The sequence below is a fragment of the Lacerta agilis genome, chromosome 1 (genome assembly GCF_009819535.1).
Source record: "Lacerta agilis isolate rLacAgi1 chromosome 1, rLacAgi1.pri, whole genome shotgun sequence".
NCBI lineage: Eukaryota > Metazoa > Chordata > Lepidosauria > Squamata > Lacertidae > Lacerta > Lacerta agilis.
This window is the reverse complement of record NC_046312.1, coordinates 10,263,259-10,290,102: the sequence shown is the minus strand read 5'-3', so window position 1 is coordinate 10,290,102 and position 26,844 is coordinate 10,263,259. Positions and strand designations below refer to the sequence as shown.

At 46.4% G+C, this 26,844-nt stretch overlaps 1 protein-coding gene and 1 non-coding gene across 2 annotated transcripts; both read right to left on the bottom strand.

The window, feature by feature from the left end:
• Positions 1-607: 607 nt before the first annotated feature.
• Positions 608-26,589, bottom strand: PPP1R36 (protein phosphatase 1 regulatory subunit 36; the record flags this gene model as incomplete). The annotated part of the gene is made up of 10 exons (XM_033172771.1): positions 608-870; positions 1,790-1,984; positions 3,125-3,318; positions 3,453-3,495; positions 14,676-14,816; positions 17,959-18,057; positions 19,157-19,223; positions 23,851-23,969; positions 25,509-25,604; positions 26,501-26,589. Coding segments are annotated over 10 exons (1,278 nt in total), but the record flags the coding sequence as incomplete, so codon positions are not given.
• Positions 18,194-18,266, bottom strand: TRNAK-UUU. The gene has a single exon. It is a non-coding gene; the product is annotated as a tRNA-Lys (tRNA).
• Positions 26,590-26,844: the final 255 nt, after the last annotated feature.

Genomic DNA, 26,844 nt, shown 5'->3' with positions numbered 1-26,844 from the left:
ATAGGATGATGTGTGGGTAAGGAAATTTTTAAAATAGCAAATTAAAGAACAGCATACAATGCATTTTTTAAAAAAAATAGAGCTCACTAATAAACATTCCATAGGGATGGAGAAGATACTGAAGATAATGCCTGAGACTACTGCATCGCCACCCACAGCAGGCCACCAGCAAAGGATGTGAGCAAGCACAGCGCACTAGGCCTGTGCAGCAGGAACTTCCAATTGATGCACCAAAGCCTTAGGGAGGGCTCTGCAGTGAGGATGCAGGGAGAAGCCTTCTCCACCTTTACGGATTCCCATTTTAGGAAACCTACCTGTTCTACCAGGCCTTTGGAGGTGTTTAATACCTGAAAGCGTACTGTGTCTAGTTTCAAAAACTCTCTTTATTCTGGTTTTAACGCAGACAGTTTTAACTTCCTTTAATGGTCTTTTTTTCTTCTTTTTTTGCAATGCACCAAATATTGCCCTGGGAGCTTGGCAAAGTGGAAAGTGTAGCTTGGCTTTGCTATACTCTCCCTGCAGGCTGGAGTACACAAGGGATGCAATTCAAATGGCAAACGTTTCAAAACGTTTCGGCAAACGTTTCAAAAGAGTTTAATTAAACAAAAATTATCCCTAATGGTTAGCGTATGCTGCTAGTGATTCTCAACGTAATCTGCTTCGGTGGTCGCCCTTGAGCCCGCCACGGATGGGAGACTCGCGCTGCCTTGAGGGACCTTCAGGGAGACATTCAGCTCCTGGGAAACATCTGGAGAGATGCTTGTCTCCGAACTCATGCTTTCGTCATCCTCATTCTCAGCATCCTGCGTCCCGATTGGCTGAAGCGTATGAGGGATAAATCTGTGGCGTGGGCATCCAATGATGCCAATCCTGCCGGAGAAGAAGAATACAGCCAGGTTGTTGAGTGGATGCCCACCTATTACACCTGGGCTAAGGGAACTGCACTGGCTGAGCTAGAGTGTAGGGCTTAACACCATGGCAAAGTGGTTTGGGTGCTATTCAGAACTGGGGAGACCAAGGTCCAAATGCCCATCTCGGCTGTGAAGCTCACCACGTGACCTTGTAGCAATCATCACCTCACAAGGCCAAACTAGGCAATACCTGAGCTCCGTATCTGCGCCCTGAAATACAAGTTTTTTTAAAAAAACAGTTTGCATTTAAAATAATAATTAAAACACTGCACTTAAGGATACAGCTAAGGTCTAGTTTGGCCCTCGGTTCTCCCTCGCGGGCTATTTCTGAGAATAAAATGGGTGTCTGGAGAACCAGGTAGGCTGCCCTGTGCTCCTTGGAGAATGGGCAGGATAAGAAACAAAGAGACAGAGATGGGAGAGTCTGGTAGCTGGTGTCCCCTTCTCCCGATTTTCTGCTTTCGGGGTAAAGCAGATGGAATTGTTGCCAGGTGGAAGAAACAGACACACAGGATGCATGTCACCAAAACCAACGTAGTCCATTGGCCTGAATTTGTTGGCATCCGTCTGTCTCGGGAGACAATGGAGGAGTGTGCCTTTTGAGATCAAGCCGTTCTTACCAAAACTCATTGGTTAAGCACTCATTGGGTTCTATTCTGCTAGCTTTCCTCTCTTTCGCTCCAGCAGGGTCTTCAATGTCCTTTTGCTTTCCCCATGGCCATCACATGCGCAAACAAGGCAGGTGCACCCACTACATTTAGAGCATATTCAGATAGGTTCGAAACTATGAGTAACTCAGATATATTTGTAAGAGAGGCCACAGCTCCCAGTTAGATTTTGTGGTCACGCATTGCGTAGAAAAGCCCTGCATTCCTTACTTGGGTTCTGGCACCACAGAGGAAAAGGCTGGCAGCTCTTCAGGAATGTAGGCTGGCTGACTTCTGCCACCATGGAGGTAATGGTCCTGGAAAAGGTACTGAGCGCTGTCCTTAGGCATCGGCAGCAAGGTGCTAAGCACCGGCGATCGCTGGTCCATGACGCTTCGGATGGCTGGCTGCCTTACATCGGTGCTCCTTTAAGAAATAGTTCAAAAAATAAAATAAAATAATGAATAAGGGAAAGGTGTTCAAGTAAGGGTGAAGTCAGACAGGGTACCTTCCGACTGACAGCATTTTGCAGGCTTTGGGGTGCAGAATTCAATCACATACCGGAAATTTAGATTTGCAGAATTAAAATAGATTAAAGCGCTCTATTGCCTCAGGGAAACAAATCTAAAAATACAGTTACAGGTGGGTAGCCGTGTTGGTCTGCCATAGTCAAAACAAAATAAAAAATTCTTTCCAGTAGCACCTTAGAGACCAACTAAGTTTGTTCTTGGTATGAGCTTTCGTGTGCATGCACACTTCTGGCATCTGAAGAAGTGTGCATGCACACGAAAGCTCATACCAAGAACAAACTTAGTCGGTCTCTAAGGTGCTACTGGAAAGAATTTTTTATTTTGTTTTGACTAAAAATACAGATTTTTTTTGCAATTAGGAAAGTGACAAGGAAACATGGGATGAATGAATGACCAGTGGGAAAGTATATGAATACATGAGATACAATAGCCAGCTTCAAATGTCTCAAGGGCTGTGATAGATGATGGAACAAGCTTGTTTTCTCCTGCTCTGAAGCGTAGGACTTGACCCAGTGGATTCAAGTCACAAGAAAGGAGATTCCGACTAAACACCAGGAAGAACTTTCTGATGGGAAGAGCTGTGCGACAGTGGAACGGTCTCCTTCAGGAGGTTGTGGGCCCTTCTTGCTTGGAGGTGTATAAGCAGAAGTTGGACGGTCATCTGCCATGGATGCTTTAGTTGAGATTCCTGCATTGCAAGGGGTTGAACTAGAGAGGACCCTTGCGGTCCCTTCCAACTCTACAGTTCTATGATTCTATGATCCTCAGGCACTTTTTTATTTGCCTTGCTTGGAAGTGCCCTACAACTACAATAATGCCTCTTGTTCACCTGGATGGAGATATGTGCAGAAAATTCTGACTTTTGTATGGCTCCAGCCACTTCTGGCATATGGCCTTGGCAAGACTCCAGCCACTTCTGGCATATGGCCTTGGCAAGGCTAAAAAAAAATGTTCCCCATCCCCAATATAAATATCTGCAATGCATCCAATAACGGGTGGGGGAGGGGAGGAGAGAAGAGAGAAAATGAGGCCATACTTGCGATAGCGGAAAGTGACCTTCTTCACCTCCTTGGTCACATCTGTTTTCAACTCCTTGGGTTTAGCTGTCTCTCTCAGAGCAGGATTGAATATGTTTGAGCGGAGCAGCCGGCCAACTTCCTGCTGGATTTCCTTGAGGTTCTTCTGTCTGAACGTCACATAAGCCACGTAGGAGGAGAAGTTGTACAAGCACTAAATGCAAAAATAAATGAATAAACAAATAAATAAATAAAATGGAGGTGATCTACTCAGGCACTATTGTTGCAGCTTATCTTAAAGATGAGACAACCCTTAGCTGCTCTGTTCCTCCAGGCAACCGCTCTTACCTCAAAGAAATCCCTGTCTTTCTGTGTTGTTGATATTTTCCTCCTAAAATGTGGAAGAGAAGAATAAATCCACAGACAGCAACAGAGAAAGTACTTCGTAAAGTATCTGAAGAAGTGTGCATGCACACGAAAGCTCATCCAGGAATTATTCAACATGGAGGGTCCTAGTCTAATCTCAGTTGGGAGGGGATTTCAGGCTTCAGCCCCCAACCCAGGCGACATGGTTTCCAGCAGTTACAAGCCATGCAAGCTGGGATATAAGGGACTCGCCAATCCTTACAATATCCTGGATCCAATTTGTTAAGGGCCTTATAAATTAATGCGTGAACCTTGAACCTGGCATGGTGACATATGGGTGGCCTGTGCAAGCTTTTAAGCAATGGTCTTATATGGCTGTGGTCATCCGATCCCGTCAAGTCTAGTTGTACCAGTGAGAACTCCAGAACACATTGCACTAGGAGGCCATTGTGCTTTAACCCCATTCCATGGAAAGCTTGAGCTATGAATCAAACTGATGTTAATGGCATTGAAACTGGCCAGGTTTTGGGGCTTTTTTTAGCTCCGTCAAGTTGGCATTCCCAAATCATTTGCCTATTTTAGCCGCTCTCCCAGTCTCAAACCAAGAACGTCCTCCTGGCTTATGGAAGATCACTAAATTTGACTAAACATGTGTATTTCATATACGCAGCTGCGAGAACAAAATGCAGGTCCTCCCCCCCCCCCCCGCCTTATGTAAATTTGCCCAAGAGGAAACTGGCAGCAATAAATATTACATAACCCTGTCCCTGAGCCAGATATGCCTGGTTCCTTCTTCATTGTGTGAGGCACTAACAAAGTAAAAGGGGGGGGGGAATCTACAAAACCCTTTTTAAAAAATGGCAAGGTCCTCTGCAAATACCATCTAAGGGCCCCTCTGCAACATCACCTCTGCCTTGTTCCAAGATTTTCACCACACTTTGGCTCTGCACACACAAAGATTGGGAATCACACAAGTGGGTGGGGGGGCAGGATGAGACCCTCCAGAAAAGAGTAGAGTGTGTTTGTGTGCATTTCCCCCTCTAGGGCTGAAGCTGAATTTCTCTCTCCGGGCCCTTTTATCCTCGGAGAGAAAGTTGGGCTTCTGTGAAATGTTGTTTTGGGGGACGGTGTTGCCGTTTTGTGACAAGAGATGTCTTTGAAGATTACAGATGTGCTCTTAGGCCCCAAAGGGCTGGTGACCCCACTTCAGTTTGACTAAGGAGCCCTTCAGGGTCTGTTTCGGGGGGTCTAATCTGGCCCGCCGGTTGGTTTAATCCAGTAGTTTATCCCCTGGGGTAAAATCCTTTGAAAAAGCTCAACAGCTTTGGTTGGTCCTCACACGTTCACTTCATCAAATCTGGCCCTCTTTGAAAAAAGTTTGGGCACCCCTGCTTTAGGCTTAACCTTCCTAACCTGGGGGCCCTCAACTGTGGACTAAAACTGCCACCCGCAGGATTGGCTCTAGCAGTCATCAGCTACGGACCTTCCCCAGGAATATGTTTCCTGATATTTCACATTTTCAGATGTGTGCTAAAGTTCTCTACGCCAGAGATTCCAAAGCTCCCTTGAGGTTGCCTGCAAGAGGTTGTGAAACAGTTGGACATCTCTATGCTCAGCCCTGCACTCTTCCTTCCTTCCTTCCTTCCTTCCTTCCTTCCTTCCTTCCTTTTCTCCTTTTCTTGACAGTGGAATTCAAGGCTCTTTTGACCAGGGGCAGATAAGGATCTTCATAATATGGTCCTGGTGCTGTCTACTAATATTCCTTAAAAATTAACCACCAGGTAAGCAGCCTTTATCAGCCTCTTGGCTGCCAGTTGTTTTCTGGGCACTGTTCAAGATGCTGAAAAACCCCAAGTCATTTGGCTATTCCTGACATGAATGGGGGAAGCTACAGCTCTGAATTTCTGCCCAACATGCAAGTATCTAAGGTACAGAGTGGCACCCTGTATTTATTTTCACTCTATCCCTGCAGCTGAATCGTGGGGGGGGGGGGGGAGGTTGTTTGCAATACTTGGAATTCAGAGCCAGGCTTTCTGGTTGGGTCACTAAACAATTTTGTCATGCTGACTCTTGCATGCACAGCATTTTTGGGCTGGGCCACCGGCTGTACTCAGCCTACAATTAACCACGGAGTTGGTGCGGCTCACCCTGCCGAATCGACAAGAAGAGGGAAAATCACTCCCTGTGCCGCAAGCGACGAGGATGGCTGACAGGACGCTGCTGAACCTGCAGCTGTGCGGCACCCGCGGGTGGCAAGGCACCGCCCAAGTTCACATAGATTTTGCTGCTGCAGAAGCAGAAGGCAGGGGCTCTCCTGTGTCTCAGGTGTGTTTGCAGCCCAGCTGCCTCGTATCAATTGGCTGCAGATGCAACGAACTGAACCCGGGACATGAGCCTTCTGTTTTTCGTTGGTTTGTTTGTTTTAATTTCAACCTTTATAATAGAAAAAACTTAAAATACATACAATATAAAACATTGCATTTCAGACATTACAAATTATAAATATACAAAAGAATATAGAAAAAGAAGAAAAAGAAAGAAAAGAAATAGAAAAAGAGATAGAAGATGGTTTTATTTATAATAAAAAGAACCTTCCGAGTATACCCGTTGTACTATTTTGAAATTATTATTTTTTTACACAGTTTCCTGAAAACATTTTTCTCCTTCTTTATTCTAGTTTCCTCCGATACTACGTTATGTCACAAGACTCATTCAATGTCTGCCATAAAGCTTTTGTTATCACAGTAACCTTTGAGATATTCTTTGATCACTATCCATTCTTTATTAACATCTTGTATCGAGTTTCCTCTCACTAACCCTGTTATCCTTGCTAACTAGGTATTCTAACAGTTTGGTCTGCCATTCAATTTTTGAGGAAATGATTTTGCTTTTCCAATTTTTCTCAATTAGAATCCTGGCAGCAGCAGTTGTGGCATACATGAATAGTGGTCTAACCTTCTTCTTGATTTCTGTTGCCATGATTCCTAATAAGAAAGTCTCCGGGTCTTTTAGTGAATGGGAGCTTGAACATCTTTTTTAACTCGTTATAAATGAGGGCATGATGCCTTCTGATGCATGAAGTAGTCTCCTCTCCCCTTGACAGCGACTTTAAACTGGTCACACAGAAAAACTACACTTGCTGCAGCAGCAACAACCCCATCTTATATAACTTCTGATACGAAAAGGTGCACCTAAACTGTTGCTATTTTCGGAGGCAATTCCATCACAACCAAAGCCCAATGAGGTGCACAACAAATCCAGCTCCCCAAAAGAAAACCCCCCAGAACTTTTGGCAATAAGTGATGGACAAACACACTGGGAAGCGTAGGATCATTTTGGCTTGGCACAACAACGTCATTGAAACTCTTCACAAACAAATCTGAACGAATGCACAATAAATAGGCGGGCATCGTCTAACCTCCCTGCATAATGTTTGCAAACATATCAGGATGGATGTGAAACAAACAGGTTGCCTGGAAGTGGCCAGAGTCCAGAGTCCAGCTTGGTCCTCTCTTTAGTTTTTACAATGTCCCTGAATCTTCACCTCTTGTCCACTTCCTTTTCTGTCACCACGGCACTTCTCTCCCTTTCCTCTCGCTGCCCTTTTAAGCACCCGACCTGTCCCGAACCCAAGAGCCGTTTCTTATTGTCCTTGATGCCTCTCACAAGCCTGGAAAGGGATGCTTCCTGGTTGGTCTCCTTGCCGGGGGGGGGGTGCAGGAAAAGCGCATGCACATGCAGGAGAAGAAAGCTCAAAGTCAGGGCGTGTCCCTTGTTTCGGGTTTGGCACTTTGACACAAGGCCAGAAAGAAAGAAAGAAAGAAAGAAATGTGGGGAGGAAAAAGAAGTTATTTTAGGTGAGTCGAGGTGTTGAGTATCCTGTTCCCCACACAAGGGGAGTCCTTTGGCAGGCTAGGCGGCCCAGGGAGAGGGAACACATATAATACCAAGCTGCCAAGCTACTTTTAGGGATTGTAGGTAGCCTTAAAAATCATGGGTGGTGCCTGAGGTTGGCAGGGTTGAGCCGCTGCTGGGATCATAGCACAAGGGTGCAGCAGGTGCTCTGCATGAAGGAGGTCCCAGGTTCAATCCCAGGTATATCAAGTTGGAAGGGGTCTAATCGTAGCAGGTGAGGTGGAAAGGCTTGAGATCTCAGAGAGCCACTGCCAGTCAGAGTAGATAACAGGTGGGCATGATGGTCAAATGGATCTCCTTTGAGGCAGCTTCCTACGATCCGGAAGCCAGCGCTGTCTCTGTGCACAGCCAGCTCTGAGGCAGTACAGGTTGTCTGTAACCTTCCCAAACCTTTCATGGACCAAAGCAGCTGCAAGCCAGATGCCTCAATGAGCTCTGGGGCATTTTCTTGCTCCATGCAACTTAGCAGATGTGCCTACTCTATGAGGCCCTCCAAGGTTCAAGTGCCCAAGCCTCACTCAAATCCTAACCTTTTATGTACTGAGTTGAATAGGATCCAAAATGCAGCAGTCTGATTGGTCCTAGAACAATAGGATTCAGAATGCAGCAGTCTGATTGGTCCGCAGGAGCCACCCAATCCAGCTCCAGGTGGAAGTGACTCTGCAGCCTGATTGGCGTACAGGAGTATCCCGGAATTAGCCAATCACGTGGGGCCCATTGTGTAAATAATGTATATAAAGCCGACGTTTTGGGGAAACTTCCATTCCTCGCTACTATGAGCTGAATAAAGAGCATGAAATCCACACTTGACTCCGAGTATATTTCATAACTCTAGGACGGGGACAGGGGGAGCAAAACTCTTGATTCCACAGGAACACACTGTCGCGGTCACTCACTCAGACCTGAGCAGCACCCCCGGACGTTTAACGGTCTATTGGTAACTGCCCCAACGACATATGGTATAACCGCTGCCACCAGCCAGTATTCACTCTGGCAATGAATAACTCACTTCAGATTCAGATGTTGGTAAAATAAAACATAAGTTTCTTTATTGTGTGTACAAAGCGTAATGGTTTCAAATGACTTGGTGAAATGTTTAATATAACTGCATGGTTATTCAGCTAAGTATATATCAACTCTCTACCTAGTATTCCAATAACTATCCCTAATGCCTCCTGTTTATTATTCACTCTGCTCTAGCTCTGATCATTGGCTCTATCTCCCTCTCTCTATCCTTCCCTAACTCAACTCAACTCAACTGTCTCACTTCTAACCTCTAACTGCCTTTTCTATCCTCTCTAACTGTCATCCTTCCACACTCTAATTGCCTGGAGAGCTCCCATTGGTCAAGCTCCTCCCTGCCAAGTTAACCCTTGGAGAACCTATAGGGGTGAACGCCACACACACTGATTCAGAAGAGATTGTAAAACATGGTACTCAGGGACTCTGTGTTCCTGCCAAGTCTGCTAACCCTAGCTAAGGCCTCACTGGCATTCTTCCTGCAAGTTAATTTGGTTGAGTCCTGCTGCTTCGCACTGGAATCATATCAGTAAAAGCTCATTCCTGGGCACTGTGCTCCCTGACAGCCTTCACTTTCCGGCTGGTAGTCTGCACATCTTTAAGGGTGCTCACCTAAAGCTGCCAAGACAACTTCTCATCTCTCCGTTCCGGCAGTCTCGTGGGCTTTCTGAAAAAGCACAGGCCAGCAGGCCCCTGCAGCAGGTCACGTCCAGCTAAACAGGAAGGCAAATCCCCATGGGGACTTTCGCGCTGAATAAACGCGGCTTTGGTTCTGAAGCATGAGCTTCCTGCCAACAACAAAACAGCCATGCAAGCTTTGGGGAGTGTAACCAATCTGAAATAAAGCTGCCGCTGTTTGTTTCTTTTGCTCTGCACCATCACCAAGCTCAGAGAAAGGATGCCCGAGCTGGTGCAGGAGAAATAAACTTGATTCGTAAACACGTCAAGGAAATGACCTGCCAAGGTAGACCTGTGCTTTGCATGTCATTATAAGAGTTTGGGGCTTTCCCCTGCCCTTCCAAGCCACATATTGGAAGAAAGCCAGAGAGAGAGACAGAGTGATTCAAAGCAGGCAAGGCTCAAGTATGCCATCTTTTCTTCCCAGTACCAGCCCTTCTTCTTCTTCTTTTTAAATGATTTTTATTGAATTTCCAAATAAACATATTACCGGTATTTACACATAATATTATTACATCTTATTTTCCATTTCATATATATAGATAGATAGTTTCTAGAAAGAGAAACTAAACTAAAAAAAGGGAAAGAACTTCCACACTTCCTTCTTCTGTTATTTTTGTAATTATTCTTAATTTGCACAGTTCAATCTTCCTTATTTAATTAATCATCTGCCAGGTATTATTCCAATAGTTACAATTTTCTAAATAACCGTTTCCATATTTTCCCCTTATGTCTTACACATAATGTCCATGTATTCCATTTGTATCTATAACTACACATTATAGTATCTGAAGAAGTGTGCATGCACACCTAAGTTCATACCAAGAACAAACTTAGTTGGTCTCTAAGGTGCTACTGGAAGGATTTTTTTTAATTTTTATTTTGTTTTGACCATGGCAGACCAACATGGCTACCTACCTGTAACTACACATTATATTGCATTGTTATCTCATTTGTGAATTTCCAGTACAGTGGTACCCCGCAAGACGAATGCCTCGCACAACGAAAAACTCGCAAAACGAAAGGGTTTTGCGAGTTTTTAGTTGACTCGCGAGACGAATTCGTCTATGGCTGTTTTTCGCAAGACGAATTCGTCTGGCGAGGTACCACTGTGAGCCGCCGGAGCCGCGTTTTAAGGCTGCAGCGAGCGCTGCAGCTTTAAAACGCGGCATCGCGCCATAGCTAAAAAGGCTTACCTTTTGGCTCCGGTGTGTGTGTGGGGGGGTGTTTTCCGCGTCGCGTCCGCCATTTTGGATCGACTCAGACATGCACAGTCGATCCAAAATGGCGGGCGCGACGCGGAAAACACCCCCCCACACACAACGGAGCCAAAAGGTAAGCCCTCCCGACCGGCACGGCGCCGCGTTTTAAGGCTCCAGCGAGCGCTGCAGCTTTAAAACGCGGCGTCGCGCCGCAGCTAAAAAGGCTTACCTTTTGGCTCCGGTGGTGGGGGGGTGTTTTCTGCATCGCGCCTGCCATTTTGGATCGACTCAGACATGCGCAGTCGATCCAAAATGGCGGGCGCGACGCGGAAAACACCCCCACACACAACGGAGCCAAAAGGTAAGCCCTCCCGACCGGCACGGCGCCGCGTTTTAAGGCTCCAGCGAGCGCTGCAGCTTTAAAATGCGGCGTCGCGCCGCAGCTAAAAAGGCTTACCTTTTGGCTCCGGTGGTGGGGGGGTGTTTTCTGCATCGCGCCCGCCATTTTGGATCGACTCAGACATGCGCAGTCGATCCAAAATGGCGGGCGCGACGCGGAAAACACCCCCCACACACACACCGGAGCCAAAAGGTAAGCCCTCCCGACCGGCACGGCACTGCGTTTTAAGGCTCCAGCGAGCGCTGCAGCTTTAAAACGCGGCGTCGCGCCGCGTTTTAAAGCTGCAGCGCTCGCCGGAGCCTTAAAACGCGGCGCCGTGCCGGTCGGGAGGGGCGCGGCTTACCTTTTGGCTCCGGTGGGGGGGTGTTTTCCGCCATTTTGGATCGACTGCGCATGTCTGAGTCGATCCAAAATGGCGGACGCGACTCGGAAACCCCCCCCCACCGGAGCCAAAAGGTAAGCCTTTTTAGCTACGGCGCATTTTAAAGCTGCAGCGGGCGAACAGTTCGCTCGCTGCAGCCTTAAAATGCGGCGCCGCGCGGCTCCGGTGCCGGCCGGCGCCCCTTCCGACCGGCGCTCCCTGACTTTTTTCCCATAGGAACGCATTAATTAAATTTTAATGCGTTCCTATGGGAAACGGTGCCTCGCAAGACGAAATTTCCGCAAGACGAAAAGTCTTGCGGAACGAATTAATTTCGTCTTGCGAGGTACCACTGTATGTATTGTCATATAGTAATTTTTATCGTATTTTCCCCATTATATCTTACACACAGCATCCATATGTTCTATTGGTATCTACTGACTATACTATACATTGTATTGTTCTTTCATTGTAAATTCCCAATAAAGAATTTTAAAATTCAGTTCTGAGTTTCAGTTCATAGTGCTGGTGTTCTCATATTCCAAACGTCTTATCCATATATACCAGAAATTTCCCCCATTCCTTTTCATATGTTTCATTTGGAATGAGGTAAGGTAAGTACCAGCCCTTCTTCCCACCACCATTAGTGTTATTAGCTGCCTGGGGGCAGTGAGGGATCACCCTGACCTGCACCTTTAGCAGCAGAAACCAGCAGATTCAGCTTCTCACAACACAAGAGGACCACCTGATAATGCCTACTGGTCAAGCTGCTGTCAACAGCAACAGAGGCCAGCTGAAGAGATTGGAACCCCGGGCTGGTGTCAAGAGAAGGGTGGCTAGAGAACATAAGAAGGGGAACTCTCTAGGGCAGGCTTGAGTAGAAGGCAAGTATGTGGGTAGCTTGCTGCGAGACTCCCAATTGTTTGAAACTCTCTTTTGCAACCGAAATCAGGCTGCAGAAATGAACAAAGCTAAGCAGGAATGAGTTTTGGGGAAAAGAATCATAGAGTTGGAAGAGACCACAAGGGCCATCCAGTCCAACCCCCTGCCAAGCAGGAAACACCATCAAAGCATTCCTGACAGGTGGCTGTCAAGCCTCTGCTTAAAGACCTCCAAAGAAGGAGACTCCACCACACTCCTTGGCAGCAAATTCCACTGTCCAACAGCTCTTACTGTCAGGAAGTTCTATGAGCTCAGTTAAAATCCCTCGGCTCAGAGGCACCCTGTTCCTTAATTTTAACTGTAAGCCATCTGTGAGAAGGAAAACTCTGGTCCTGAACCTCCGCTGCCTTGTGGGACATCTTCGGAAGTGAACCCTACACAAATCCAGAGTGAAGTCCCTAAGGCAAATTGGATGGCGCCTTCCAGCAACTCCTGCAGCCAAGCTGGTGCCAAACGTCTTGCTCTGCTTTCCTTTGGACCACGTCAGCGAGTCCGAGAGGGGGCGGTGTCTTGTCGTCTGCGCAGCCCAGGACCTCCAGACACACTGCCCAGGCTTGTGCCCTGGGGAGGTCACTTCAGTGCTGCTAATAAAGTGGTTTGACTTCACCTCTCGACACTCCATTGTCTCTTGAGAAAGACAGATGTCAACACATGCCCTTTGTACCTGGTCCTTGTTGGTATAACTTCAGGTTCTTGCAAACAAAACATACAAAATAGATCCAGCAAGCCTGAAGCCTGAATGCCCCTGCTCTAGAGCAACTGGTAAGACTGGCAGGCTTTGGTTTGGGAGCTGTCTTATTGCTGTCTTATTTCTGTTGCAGTGCTTTTAACAGACCCCAAATCTGCAGCAAGCAGAAGGAGATTGTCTTTGTCCCCATAGCATGAAAAGCCTTGTTTGCTGAGTTCTGCATAGAAAATATCTGTTAAACTCGCAAGAGCAGGCCACACTGGTTTTTCTTCCCGGAGTTGGCAACCTTAATGGGAGTGCAAGCCGTGCTGGGAAAGATGTGGTAGGGGCTGCTGTGTTTTCATGGGCTTCGTAAAGTGGTGGTCACCGCAAGGGATTTGGCCCAAGGATTTAAAATAAATTTTTAAAAAAGTATTTGCTCCTCCCCATGGCGACCTGCTTCATACTGTGACACTCATCCCACTTCTTTGCGTGTTGAGACGTTCCAGAGGCACAGAGCTTACTCAAGTTTCATTTCCTTTGGAAGCAATTGCCAGAACTTCTGTCATGTAATATTTGCCCTTCTTTACAAACGTACGCATTGAGTGGAGATGGATGCAAGTCTGCTGCTCTCACATCAGATCTCCAGGTGAAATAGCCAGCAACCTAAATGCTAAGACTCAGCGCTCTCTCCGAAATTACTCAAACTGCCAGAGGCAGCTAGGGATCATCCTTAGCTAGGAGTGTGGGAATAAAGGCATGCCACCCTTCCAAGAATTTCCTAGCTATTCAGAAGAGTAAGAGTGCCTAAAAATTAGCTAGCACAGAAGTACATCGCCGGAATAGTGCAGTCTACCAACACACCATTGCCAAGCCCAAAACTCTCTGGCAAGGCATTGTGACAAGGCAACCGACAGTGGTAGCCCTAATCACAGAAATGTGATAGCAAATATTGTAATGAGTTTTGTTAAGTTGCAACAGCTATTTGCATGCCACCAGATCCTAAACACATTCACCTAGAGGCTATGACTGCTGATTTTAGTGACTTCTAAGGAAAAACGATGAGAATTTTAGCTTGCGATCCTAACTGACGTCATTTTGGAATGTGTCCCACTGAGTTCATTGGGACCTTATGGCCCCAATAATATTTTGCTTAGGACTGTACCCTTGCACAGATTTCCCGAGTGCAGGTTTACCTGGAAGTTATGCATTTTTCTTGAAAGGAAGAAGAAGAAGAAGAAGAAGAAGAAGAAGAAGAAGAAGAAGAAGAAGAAGAAGAAGAAGAAGAAGAAGAGTTTGGATTTGATATCCCGCTTTATCACTACCCGAAGGAGTCTCAAAGCGGCTAACATTCTCCTTTCCCTTCCTCCCCCACAACAAACACTCTGTGAGGTGAGTGGGGCTGAGAGACTTCAGAGAAGTGTGACTAGCCCAAGGTCACCCAGCAGCTGCATGTGGAGGAGCGGAGACACGAACCCGGTTCCCCAGATTACGAGTCTACCGCTCTTAACCACTACACCATACTGGCCAAGCCTTCTACTGAGTTAGACCATTAGCTCATCTAGACCACAGAATCTTAGAATTGTTGAGTTGGAAGGGACCATGAGGATCATCTCATCCAATCCCCTGCAATGCAGGAATTTTTTTGCCCAACTTGAACCCACGACTCTACCCACAACTGAACTATCAGCATTTCCTACTTTAATTGGCAGCTATTCTCCAGGATTTCACAAGAGCCTTCCCCATGCCAGGAATGGAACTGGTGACATTTTGCATGCAAAGCAGGTGCTCTCCAGCCTTCCCCACTGAACTCTGTGGGATTTGCTTCCTGGTGAAAACGCTAAGGATCAGGCGGCACGTCCCCCTTTCAGTTTCCATAAAGGACTCTCAAGGGGCATTGAGTTTTGACAACCCACTCAGAAACCCAAGTTCCCACTTCTTCTGTTTTATTCCCGACATCTGCTGCAAAGAGCAGATGGCATTACAGAAAAGCATTTGCTGGGTGCAGCCGTTTCCTTACTTTCCGCAAGCCATGTGATGTTGATCGGACATTCCCAGCCCGAGGATGAGGATGCAGTACAGCTTGGCCAGGTGCTTTTTGGTCACTGCTAGGTTGATTTGGTTCTGCCGCATCTCTTTCCTTTCCAGGGCACTGGGCTTCCTGTTTAACAAAGAAGCAAGTCATTAAAAAAACGCATTGCACAGAGCACTCTCCCACTCATGGTTAGACGATCAGGAACACTATGTCTGCACCGGGGAATTCTGACCCAATTAGATCATTAAATCATAGGGCTGGAGTGGCACGCCCTGGGAATGCCTAGCAAGACTCTGGTCAGGCAAGCAAGATCCACTATGCCTGGATTATCATTAGTAGATTAGGTGATACAGCAGAACAGTAGAGTAATTGCAAATTAGGAGCAGGAAGGGCCAAGATGTTGTGTGCTAGAATGTCTCCAGGTAGGTCAGGTGTGGCTAACCTGTGGTCCTCCAGAGGTTGCTGGCCTCCAGCACCCATCAGACTCAGCCAGCAGAGCCAATAGCCAAGGGATGATGGGAATCATGGAGCAAGTTTGTTTTCTCCTGCTCTGGTCGTAGGACTCGAATCAGTGGCTTCAAGTTACAAGAAAGGAGATTCTGACTAAACAACAGGAGAACTTTCTGAGGCCAGTGAGATGGTGTATCTCAGGAGGTTGTGGACTCTCCTTCATTGGAGGTTTTAAAGCAGAGGTTGGATGGCCATCTGCCATGGATGCTTTAGCTGAGATTCCTGCATGGCAGGGGGCTCGGCTAGATGACCCTTGAGGTCCCTTCCAATTCTATGAATGTGATCCAACAACATCTTGGATGGCCACACCTTATTGGCCTCCCTCAAGGCTGGGGATCCTCTGTGGCCATCCAGATGTTGTTCTTTAATTTTTTTTAAAGTATTTTTTATTAAAGATTTCTTGATTTACGAAGATGGATGGGGCTGGGGTCAGGTGACGATGTTTCTATTTTACGCCAACCCCAACCTCTCTCATCACCAAAGGAACACAAGTGAACAACAGAGAACCTGCACAAGCAATGCTGACATCAAAGCCTACATCCAGATGTTGTTGAACCACATTCATAGAATCATGTCCCAACACCTAAGGAAGCATTGGTGGTGATCTAATCTAAATGATTTAGTTTAAGATCTCACCTGGGTCAACACAAAACAAAACAGGTAGGTGTTGGGGCATAAGGCAGCTGCCGATTCAAACAAAAGTTGGTTCGACTCATTTTTTTGACGTGTACTCTGTAAGCTGTCTTTGAAAGGTATTTATATTTTGGAAGGCAACCTAGAACTCTGTTACAGGGGGGGGGGGGAGATGACAACATTATGCCTGAACTCAATACAGGAAATAGCTTTCAGCTGTTGCGGACTCTCCTGAAAGCCCCTGGGAAGCAAGAGGGTTGGTGCTCCTTGCCAACATGTGAGGGGCAACAGAACAGAGATACCCAGGCCAAGGCATTAGTGAAAGTAGGTTTGGGTGCATTTGTGGAGAAAGGAGGGAGAGTTCTGTCCACTTTTCAACGGTTTGTGCAACACCCACCACCCCAGCTTCCGCTGGTCTTAGGCCACAACCACCGGTGCAGAACTGAGCTCAAACGCAGCCGTGAAGGAGAACAGGAGAGGTGGGACTGACCCGAAAATGCTGAGACGCATTGACTCAAGTCTCCTTGTGGAGGACGAAAGTCAGAAACGACCCAGGAAAGAAGGATGGAACCAGTCAGAGGAGACTGAAGAACAATGGGCTCAAATAGCTCCTGGGAGTTGACAAGTGTCCCCCAGAATCACAGGAAATGGTCTTGGACTCCCAACTTCAGACTATTCATCTATTAGTCACCCTGAGCACTGGCAACTCTCCAAGGTCTTGGGCTTGAGGCCTCACGGCTTGTGATCTTTCTAACCAGCACAAACTGAGTCTTGAAGCAAAGCACACCCACACTGAATTTATAGAGCAATAGCCCTTTCTAAACATGACGTCACTGTAAAATCTGTGCTGATTCCCTAGCTTTCGTTTCCGGGTGAGTGGAATGCCCCCTGGATGGAGTTCCCCTCCCCTTGAAGGAGCAGGTACAGAACCTGGGGGTAAGGTTGGATCCAGCACTGTCGCCGGAGAAACAACTAGCTTCAATGGCACAGAATGTCCTTTTCCAGCTTCGGAGGGCAGGCCGGCTCTCTAGACAGGGATAGCCTGGCTTCGGCAGTCTATGCTGCAGCAATGCATTGGAGTTGGGTCTGCCTTTGCAGAGGATTTTGGAGATTTGGCCAACACAGAACGTAGCAGTAAGAGAACACCCACCTTATGCACTGTTGCGTTTCAAACCCAATACCAACTTTTAAACTTGCTTGTCGTCGTGGGGTGTGCACCAGCTTGTGAGTCACAGGAAAGCTCAGTTGATAGAGCATGAGACTGTGAATCTCAAGGTCGTGGGTTCGAGCCCCACGTTGTGCAAAAGATTTCTGCATTGCAGGGGGTTGAACTAGAAATCAGTGGTGTCCAAACTTTTTTCAAAGAGGGCCAGATTTGATGAAGTGAAGGGCCGTGAGGGCTGACCAAAGATGTTAACCTTTTTTTAGAATTGAAGTTGTTGACTTTTTTTAGGATTTTACCCCAGGAAATAAGCTGCCACAGAGGCCGAATGAAACCGACCGGCTGGCCAGATTAGGCCCCTAAAATGGACTTTGGACTTTATGACACTGTGGTCTAAACCACAAAACCTAGGGTTTGCCAATCAGAAGGTTGGCAGTTCGAATCCCCACAATGGAGTGAGCTCCCGTTGCTCGGTCCCTGCTCCTGCCAACCTAGCAGTTTGAAAGCACGCAGTGCAAGTAGATAAATAGGTACCGCTCCAGCGGGACGGTAAACAGTGTTTCTGTGCGCTGCTCTGGTTCACCAGAAGCAGCTTAGTCATGCTGGCCACATGACCCAGAAGCTGTACGCCGGCTCCCTCGGACAGTAAAGCAAGATGAGCGCCCCAACCCCAGAGTTGTCCACAACTGGACCTAATGGTCAGGGGTCCCTTTACCTTTAGACTAGATGATCCTCGCAGTCCCTTCCAACGCTACAATTCTGTGATACTACAGCAGTAGTACTCGGAGCAGAATGGCCAGGAACTTACAAAAGCAGCACTTTTGGGGAACCTCTTGCACACAAGAGAGAAGCAGAGAGGCGCAAGATCTGAGGGAGGAAATGTGCCCATGCTACAAGGACCCGCTCTTCGGAGCTTGGCTACGAGACTCAGCTTAAGACACACATCCAAGCGATTTTACTCACCCCATGAAAGATCTGGGTTTCACCTCCAAGGCTAATTTTTCCAGATAAAAATTCAGATAGTACAGCAGAGCCATGAGAAAATCATCTAGCTGCCGGCACCTAGAGCAGATTTTTAAAACAGAGCAAAACACCACGTCACCCATGTAAACTTCTTCACAAGGGAGCAGTTTTCCTTTGCTAAATGCAGCCCACTGGGCAATGGCACCTGGGTGCCGTTCACGATACCCAACGTTCATGCCCAACGTGGGGCTCGAACCCACGACCCTGAGATTAAAGGTCTCCTGCTCTACCAACTGAGCTATCCCAGCAGTCTATTATGTGTGAAGATCCAGAGGGGCACTTAACCATAATCGGATTTTAGAATAAGGGGTAATAAATTGGCCCTCCCAATCATCGCCATTCCCACTTAACCCACAAAGCTCACCGGGTGACCTTGGGCTGGCTGTTCTCTCTTAGCCTAACCTACTTCGCAGGGTTTTTGTGAAGATGTGGGAATAGTAAGAGGTGGGAATAATGCACGTGGCCTGAGGTCCTTGGAGGAAGGTTGGGAGGCGGGGGTGGATGGGATGCAAGCAATTCCAACCAGGCACAAACATTGAGCCAGTGAAAGGTGTGGTCTGGGGAGAGGAGGATCATAAAATCATAGAACTGAAGAGCAGGAAGGGACCCGTGAGGGTCATCTAGTCCAACCCCCTGCAATGCAGGAATCTGCAGCTGCCCCATACGGAGATTGAACTGCAACCTTGGCACTATCAGCACCATGTTCTGACCGACTGAGAAGTAGCCTGGCAAGTGTTTCAAGGACCGCACAGAAAGCCATGTTCCCCAGCCCTGCTTTGCAACGCTAAAAGCAGCACATATATCCCTTGCCCCAGGTCTGCTTAGTGAGTTCATATGATTGACTAAGATTTCTGCAACAGGCCCACTTCATACTTAAAATGGAAGTGTAGCGAGAAGCAGCTGCAAGGGTCCTTGCCTGAGGATGTGATGGCTGTGATTTCTGCCCTTTTCCCTCTCACAGAATTGTATATATGGCAAAGTTATCTTTCAGAATTCAGGTCTTGATGACACAGGATATGGCAACCTCTCCGCTAACATCTGACTTGGTTTTTACAAGGTGCCGTAAAATATATTTTTCTTTTTAAAAAAAATGGAGTGAAAGCATCGCACTGTGAAATGCAAATACCAAATGGCATACCTCATAACTAAAGAGAAAGAATTGATGTGAAAGGAGTCGTCTTCGTGGGCCAGAAACAGGGCAGCGTCTGAAAACATTCAAAATGAAAAATTTAAAAAAAAATCTGTAGCATTGCATTCTCGTCCAGCTCTGCAAAGTGTCTGCAAACTATCTCAGAGAAGGTTTTTACATAAATCAAGTTTTGTTTGCCTATATTTTTAGATTAAACTTCCTCCATGGAGCTCAGGGTGGTCCACCCATTTTATTCCCCCCTCTAGCCCAGTGAACTAAGCTGTGAAGAAATTAATTACTGTCCCCAAATCACCTAGTGAGCTTTACACTAGGGAGGATTTGAACCCAAGTCTCTCCGGTCCTTGTCAAACTTATGGAAAATCACAATCGCTGAACTCGCTTCCAGTTCTGATTTGTTTTGACTGTTAGGGCTTGGCCATGTCAGCAGAATGGAAGATGGCAGGATCCCCAAGGATGTACTCTAAGGGGAGCTGGCTACAGGCACCAAGCCCATTGGCAGACCAACTCTGTGTTACAAAAATGTCTGCAAACGTGACATTAAGGCTGGTAAGATCAACCCCGCCGTGTGGGAATCCCTTGCAGACAACTGCAATGCCTGGAGACGGACAGACAGGCTGTGCATTCACAGCAGTGACCAGGGGAGGAATGATCACTCGGAGAAGCGCAGAGAGAAGAAACAACCGGATGCCTTCATCTGCCCCAGCTGCAACAAAACATGTCTCTCCCATATCGGTCTCTACAGCCAAAGCAGGAGCTGTAACTCTCCAACAGTTTGACAGACAGGTGCCAACAACAACCAGTTTAGGAAAAGGGACAGAGAAAGAAGCGGGAGGATGGCGGACTTTAACATCTTTGCTATCTATCACGAGTTAATTTGGCGGCTGCGATGGGAGTAAGCAGCCTCCCACCTCCCCGGGACGACGGGGAGGGCTGCCTTTGCCCGCGGTACCCCTTAACCCGCTTTGGGTCCTTCGGGACCGAGTGGGGGGGTCTGGGCACATAGGGCTCGTTTTCAGATGCAGCTCCTGGAGCCGGCCCCGTTCGTGCACGTCCCCTTCAATTGGATATATAAATTTGCTTAAAGATTTTGGGCATGTCTCGGACAAAGGAGTGGGAAGAATGTTGTAAACTGCAGCCCTGAGTGATTAAGAATGAAGACTGGAAGAAGACGTGGACTTTACATTGGTATGTGAAGGAGGGAAAAGAAGGGGGGTAAGCTCTGGAATCTCCGTTTGTTTTGCCTCAATATCTACTTAACACGGGCGAAACCTCCCCCAGAAAATCCACTTTCACAGGCAAATGGCAAGTGGACCTTAAAGACTGAATGCAAATTAGATTGGAAATTACAATAAATAAACTGTATGGAGTTGAAATAAGATTTGGACTGATTTAAATAGTAATGGAGGATCTCCGGCTGGTGTGACGCAGCAAGAATTAATTGTGGATTGTTGACGAGAAATTTGGTATAATTGGAATTGTTATAATTGGAATTGTATAATTAATTTGGATTGTAATTCGATTGGTAATTGGAAATATATATTGGAAAATCAATAAATATGATTTAAAAAAAATAGGAAAAGGGACAGAGAAAGAAGAAACTATGCAAGGTGTTTGGGGAATCCTAAAACACGCTTACTAAGAACAAATCCCATGGAATTCACTTATCTCCAAGTAGACATATTTAGGGATTGGTGTAACTTGAGATGGGAGTTAAGGAAAACAGCCCATTAAATTTGGGTTGGTTTTATTTGCCCTGCTTTGTTTCACCTTAAGATAACAGCATGCCTCCTTCCACAGGGAGCGCAGAAGTGGGTGCGGTTTGGGTGTAGGACTCCGTCAGAGATCCCAGAGATTCTACCTGGAAAATATGTGCTCTGCCACTGAGCTAGGCACCAGGAGATGCGTGGCGTGATGGAGGCATGTCACTATTGTGGCAGGCTTGGAGTTTATCAAAGCTGCATCAGGCGTGACCCAAGAGGAGTAAGCAAGTCGCCCAGGTCTAGTTTTCATGGAGGCGGTAAAAATGTGTCTGGGTTGTTCACCTTTAGACTGCAGGTGAGACTCGCTTGGCTGAAAGCTCCTCTGTACAAAAACGGTCCCTGCATATAGAAATCTAGCAAGTCAGGGAAAGGCGCCAAATTAATACTAGGGCTTTTTTTTGCATTTAATGCACACGCTTGTAAAAATACAAATTACATCTATTTTGGTTCTTAATGGCTGTAGGCACATTATGACTTTGAAGCACATCCAAAGCACACAGGCACACCCTTCAAAGAATTATGGGCACAGTAGTGTGTTAAGGGTTACTGGGAAATGTATCAACAGTGCCTATAATCCTTTGAAGGGGGAAATGTGCTTAAAAACACACACGCAGAGTACTAGTCTAGCCTTCTCCACATCATCTATTTTTCTACATGGAGTGTGGAGGGGTTTCTTCTTCTTCTTCTTCTTTGTATGGAGGCAGAAGTAAATCATGTTTACTCCCACCTGCAGTCTGCTCTGAAATGCTATTACCCAGACACAGGGTTTTCCATCTCGTAAGAATGCGACTTCTTCTAGCACATTTTGACAACTTGCCTACTGTGGATTGACAGTCTTTCCCACCCTGAAAGATTTCCAGAATCCCAGTCCAAATTTAAGGTCTTGCAACGTTTTTCGAAGCTGATTCAACTTTTCAAAGGGAAAATTGCAAGGCAGTCCTCCTAGGGCCACACCATTGAAATGCTAGAGGGAAACAGTGCGCTTAGAAATAATTTAAAAATTCCTTCCAGTAGCACAAAATAGAAAATTCTTTTCAGTAGCACCTTAGAGACCAACTGTGTTTGTTCTTGGTATGAGCTTTCGTGTGCATGCACACTTCTTCAGATACGATCTGAAGATACGTGGTATCTGAAGAAGTGTGCATGCACACGAAAGCTCATACCAAGAACAAACACAGTTGGTCTCTAAGGTGCTACTGAAAAGAATTTTCTATTTTGTTTCGACTATGGCAGACCAACACGGCTACCCACCTGTTCCAGTAGCACCTTAGAGACTGGAAGGATTTTTTTTATTTTTTATTTTGTTTTGACTATGGCAGACCAACACGGCTACCTACCTGTAATTAGAAATTATTATTACTGTTACAGCTGATTTAGCGATTTATACCACACCTTATTTACAAAGAAACGTAAGGGGGCTTAAATGCCAGGCACAGGAAGCTGAAAAGCCACACAACAGAGAGACGGGTAGGCAGGAAGCTGCTGATGAGAGGGAAAATACATGCCCACTTCCTTCCCCCTCTCCCTGCATTCTGAATAGTCTGCTCTGGGCAGGCCTATACTGCAGCACATGAGAATACCTTTAGGTGCACTGCTGCGTTCAATGTGCTTACCTGCTCTGCACTTTTCCAAGCAGTGAAAAATCCCAGGAGTTAACCAGCTTTAGTTTTCGTCGAACAAACGTGCAGTGAAATAACGCCTTTGTAATACTTGCTTTCTTTGCAGATATACAAAAGCAAGCTACGTATGCCTTCAGGCGAAGCCAGAGTAGTGTAGTGTTTGAAGGTTCAAGAAGAGTAAAAGCCAAGAGACCCAGGTCCAAATTGTTCAGCCATGAAAGACACAGGGTGACCAGTCAGTCTCTCTCTCTCTCTCTCTCTCTCTCTCAGCCTAACCTACCCTGCAAGGCTGTTGTTGTGCTATGCTACCTCGAGCTTCTGGGAGAAAGGTGGGGTATGCATGATTTAATTAGGGTTGGCGCCATGTTTCAAACAATGAAAATCTGGTCAGAAAAGTTATTGAGCATTTTCCGGGCAGCGTTGTTGAGCTTTATTTGCCAGAAACGACACTGCCGAAATAGGTTGCCATACGTTCAGATTTTCCTGGACATTTCCGCGATTTCCACCACAGACGTAAATTCCAGATGTATGGCAAACCTAGTTAATAAATGTCCCCTCCAGTTCAGTCCCCCACTGTTTCCAATCCAGCAAAAAGCAGTGCTCTTTGTCTGAGTCTCCTGAGATTCAGGCTTACTGCACCTTCTCTGCCCTTCCCATAGGCTCCGATTCACATCACATCCCAATGGCAGGAGAGAGAGAAAGACAGAGAGATTTCCAGATTACCAAGTGAAACCTATTGCTACTCACCAGTCCATTAAGAAACATTTGTCAGACCCTTGGCCACACCTACATGTGTTGGGCAAAAACCATAATGAAGCCCATTTGTGCAATCCAAGATAGTAAAATGTTGTAACCAATGCTACGGAGACGCCATTGTGAAAGAAGAGGCTGGCACCATGATGCAATATAGAAGAGGAGCTTGCCTTTCTGCCTTCCCCTGCTCCATATGGACTGGAAATCTTGCATGACTCAAGTCCAGTTATTTCCATGACTGGAGCCTTTCTGCAAAACACCCACTCCCTGTTTTGGTCTGTAGCGCATAGGACTCCCGTTGCTGGTTTTGTGCAAGACTGTTAAGGTGGACGGTGCTCTTGGCTCCCACAGCTGGATGGGACAAAGAGGCTGTTTCAATGTGATGCTTTTATGATTCTTAGATATGCTGGACACAAGCCATTTAGGCCACGTAAACAAGTCCTGTTGACTCGGGATAACACTGAAATCAGCAACCCTTGGAACCATCTCAAGGACGCCTGATAAAATCAATAAGCTGCAAACAACTTGGCAATTCAGCACCCACACTTACACTTAACGTCTTCTAGAGAAATCAGTTCCTTTTGCATTCGCTTCAACAGCCGGGGCGACTTATCTTCTTGGATACTTTTCCGTACGGCAAAGATATCTCGGAAATAAACAGGATCCAGTCTGCAGATAAAATGCAGGGTGGGTAGGACTTGCATTTCATTTAACTGGACACATGCCAAGGCAACTCTGGAGCTAAACTCTGGGGTGTTCTCTTTCCAGGTAAATTTGATTACATTGAAAACAAAGGCAGAATTCAGCCTCCTATGGGCACATGAAGCTGCCTTACTGGTCTCTCAAGCCTCTAATATTCACAGAGGGGCGGCACTTAGGACATCCACAACACATATTTAAAGCACTGTCATACCACTTTGGCAGCCATAGCTCCCTCCCCCAAGAATCCTGGGAACTGTAGTTTGGGGGTGTTGAGAATTGTAGTTCCAAGAGGGGGTTCCTAGCAACTACAGTTCCCAGGATTCTTTGGAGGGCAAACTCTTTGCAAGATGCAGTGATTAAAATGGTCACTTTGTACAGCCGTCTTCCCATTCTACCGATGCAGATGGCTTGTAGACCCGTTCTTTCTCACATTTGAGGGGGTGGATCCTCAAACGATCAATTGTAGCTAAGGCATTACGGGATGCAGGTGCAGAAGAGGGAAGGGGAGATACATCAGATGTATGTATGGTGTAATATGTGAAAAGGTAAAGGTAAAGGGACCCATGACCATTAGGTCCAGTCACGGATGACTCTGGGGTTGCGGCGCTCATCTCACTTTATTGGCCGAGGGAGCCGGCGTACAGCTTCTGGGTCATGTGGCCAGAATGACAAAGCTGCTTCTGGCGAACCAGAGCAGCACATGGAAACGCTGTTTACCTTCCTGCCTGAGCGGTACCTATTTATCTACTTGCACTTTTGACGTGCTTTCGAACTGCTAGGTGGGCAGGAGCTGGGACTGAGCAACGGGAACTCACCCCGTTGTGGGGATTCGAACCGCCAACCTTCTGATCAGCAAGCCCTAGGCTCAAAAAAACATGCCTGTGTTGTTGTGTTGCTATTGTTCCCATTTAACAGACAGAAATGTCTGCAGGGAAATGTCTGCTTGCCCAAACGCATTTGCTGCTAAGCAGGCACAGAGGCAGCCTGTGATGTTGGGGCACAAAATCCGAATAGCAACAATGGCAATGTGGCAATGGCAACAATATAATAATAGACCAAATAATTGACCATTTGCTTCCCTTTAATGGTGCACCTGAGGCAGGCCTACCTAGAATGAATTGGAACTCCTGTCTCAAGAGTCACAAAGGAGAACTCTTTAAGACCTATCATTTTATTTCTTAAAAATAAATGAATTGGTGACATCGGTGGGATTCCCTCACCATCCAGGTCAGGCTCGGACCATTTCTCCATCTAGCCCAGTACTGCCTACCCTGGCAGGCAGCAGCTCTCCAGGATCACAGGCCTTGGTCTTTGCTGGGGATCAAACCTGGGGCCTTCTGCATTGAGCTATGTTCCATCCCCAAAGGTACGTCCAGTCTCTTCCCCTTCCCTTCCCCACATACAGGATTTGTGTGGGATTTGAATCCAGGACTTCTTACACACTTGCCAAGACCACAGACTATAGTCAGGGCATTTCAAGCTCTGCTGATTTTTAAACTGGGTCACCTGTCTGGCGTTATTGTGGGCGTCTCCTGGAAGTGGATGGTTTTCCCTTTCTTAGACTTATCCTTAGCTTCCTTATCTTCCTCCTTAGGGTGGGCACTGCAATACCAAACAGAGGCGAGTTTGCAGTAATGGCAGTGGCAATTCATACAACTACACAGGAAAGAGGGCTCACCATGCATCTCTCAACCACAGAGTGAGCCCAGCAGAGAGGAATGGCAGCAAGTCCAATGCCAGTTTAGGTGCCCCAGCCCACTATAATTCAGCTGGGATACTTGATTTTTTTTCCAAAGCCCCACTATCCACAACATTTCTGAGTTGATCTGTTAATCCTCCATTCTTAATAATCCCCCCCCCAAAAAAAAATGAATACCGAAGGGGAAAACAGCTTCAGGGATTGGACAGGTGGTTCTTTATGACATCACAGCATGCTCAACCAATCAGCGTGGGGTATCTTCTGCTTCAAAATTACAGAGACGTTTTAATTTTTATTCTTGCAGAGATTGAAGGAATGGGTATGTTTGGACTAATTGCACTTAGGGAGAGATGAGGCATACTGCTAGACGCTTTCACAGCTGGAAAGAGTGGCATCGTGCAAACTCAGGCTCTTTTCAATTGTCACTCTTGGTATACTGTGGAATACCTCTTCTTACCACAAACCCCTGTCAAGAGCTCTATCAGGCCTGACATTTGCCTCCTTTCAGAGGCAAAGAAAAAAACATTTCAGTTCCTCCATGCTTTAGGAAAACAAGGATTCTATTTACTAAAATGTATTGGTTTCATCCTGCTGATTATGATCTGCTATTGTTGGAAGTGTTGTAGATTCCATTGGTTTTATTGATTTTTTTAATGGACTATGCATGGAGGGAGGGGGGGAATCATGCTGCAAGGGCCAGGCGCTTCATAAACTAGCTCACTGGCAAGTGATGTGAAATCACAATAACCACAAACAGAAAAGCAACAAAGTCAGACCGAAAGGGACACTGAATCCTTACCATACAAATTCAAGACTTCGGCTGTCATCTTTCCAGTACCACAAGCCAGGGTTAACTTTCGTCAACTGCAAACGTTTTGGAATACACAAGTATCAAGGCATTAATTTAAACCATTTCATCATTTTCATGTTCGATTTTCAGCTCCAAAAACTGCAGCGAGTTCATAAGCCTGACCGATAAGCCCAATGCCATGTGCTTCTGAAGATGGGTGATCCAATGTATGCCCAAAACGGGAACAACCACTGGGACATTATCAAGCAACCTCCAGGGATATTGTTTCATGGTATTATTCTAAAAAAAAAGACTGATGTTGTGAGCCAAGCCTTAGAAATACAACTTTTCCT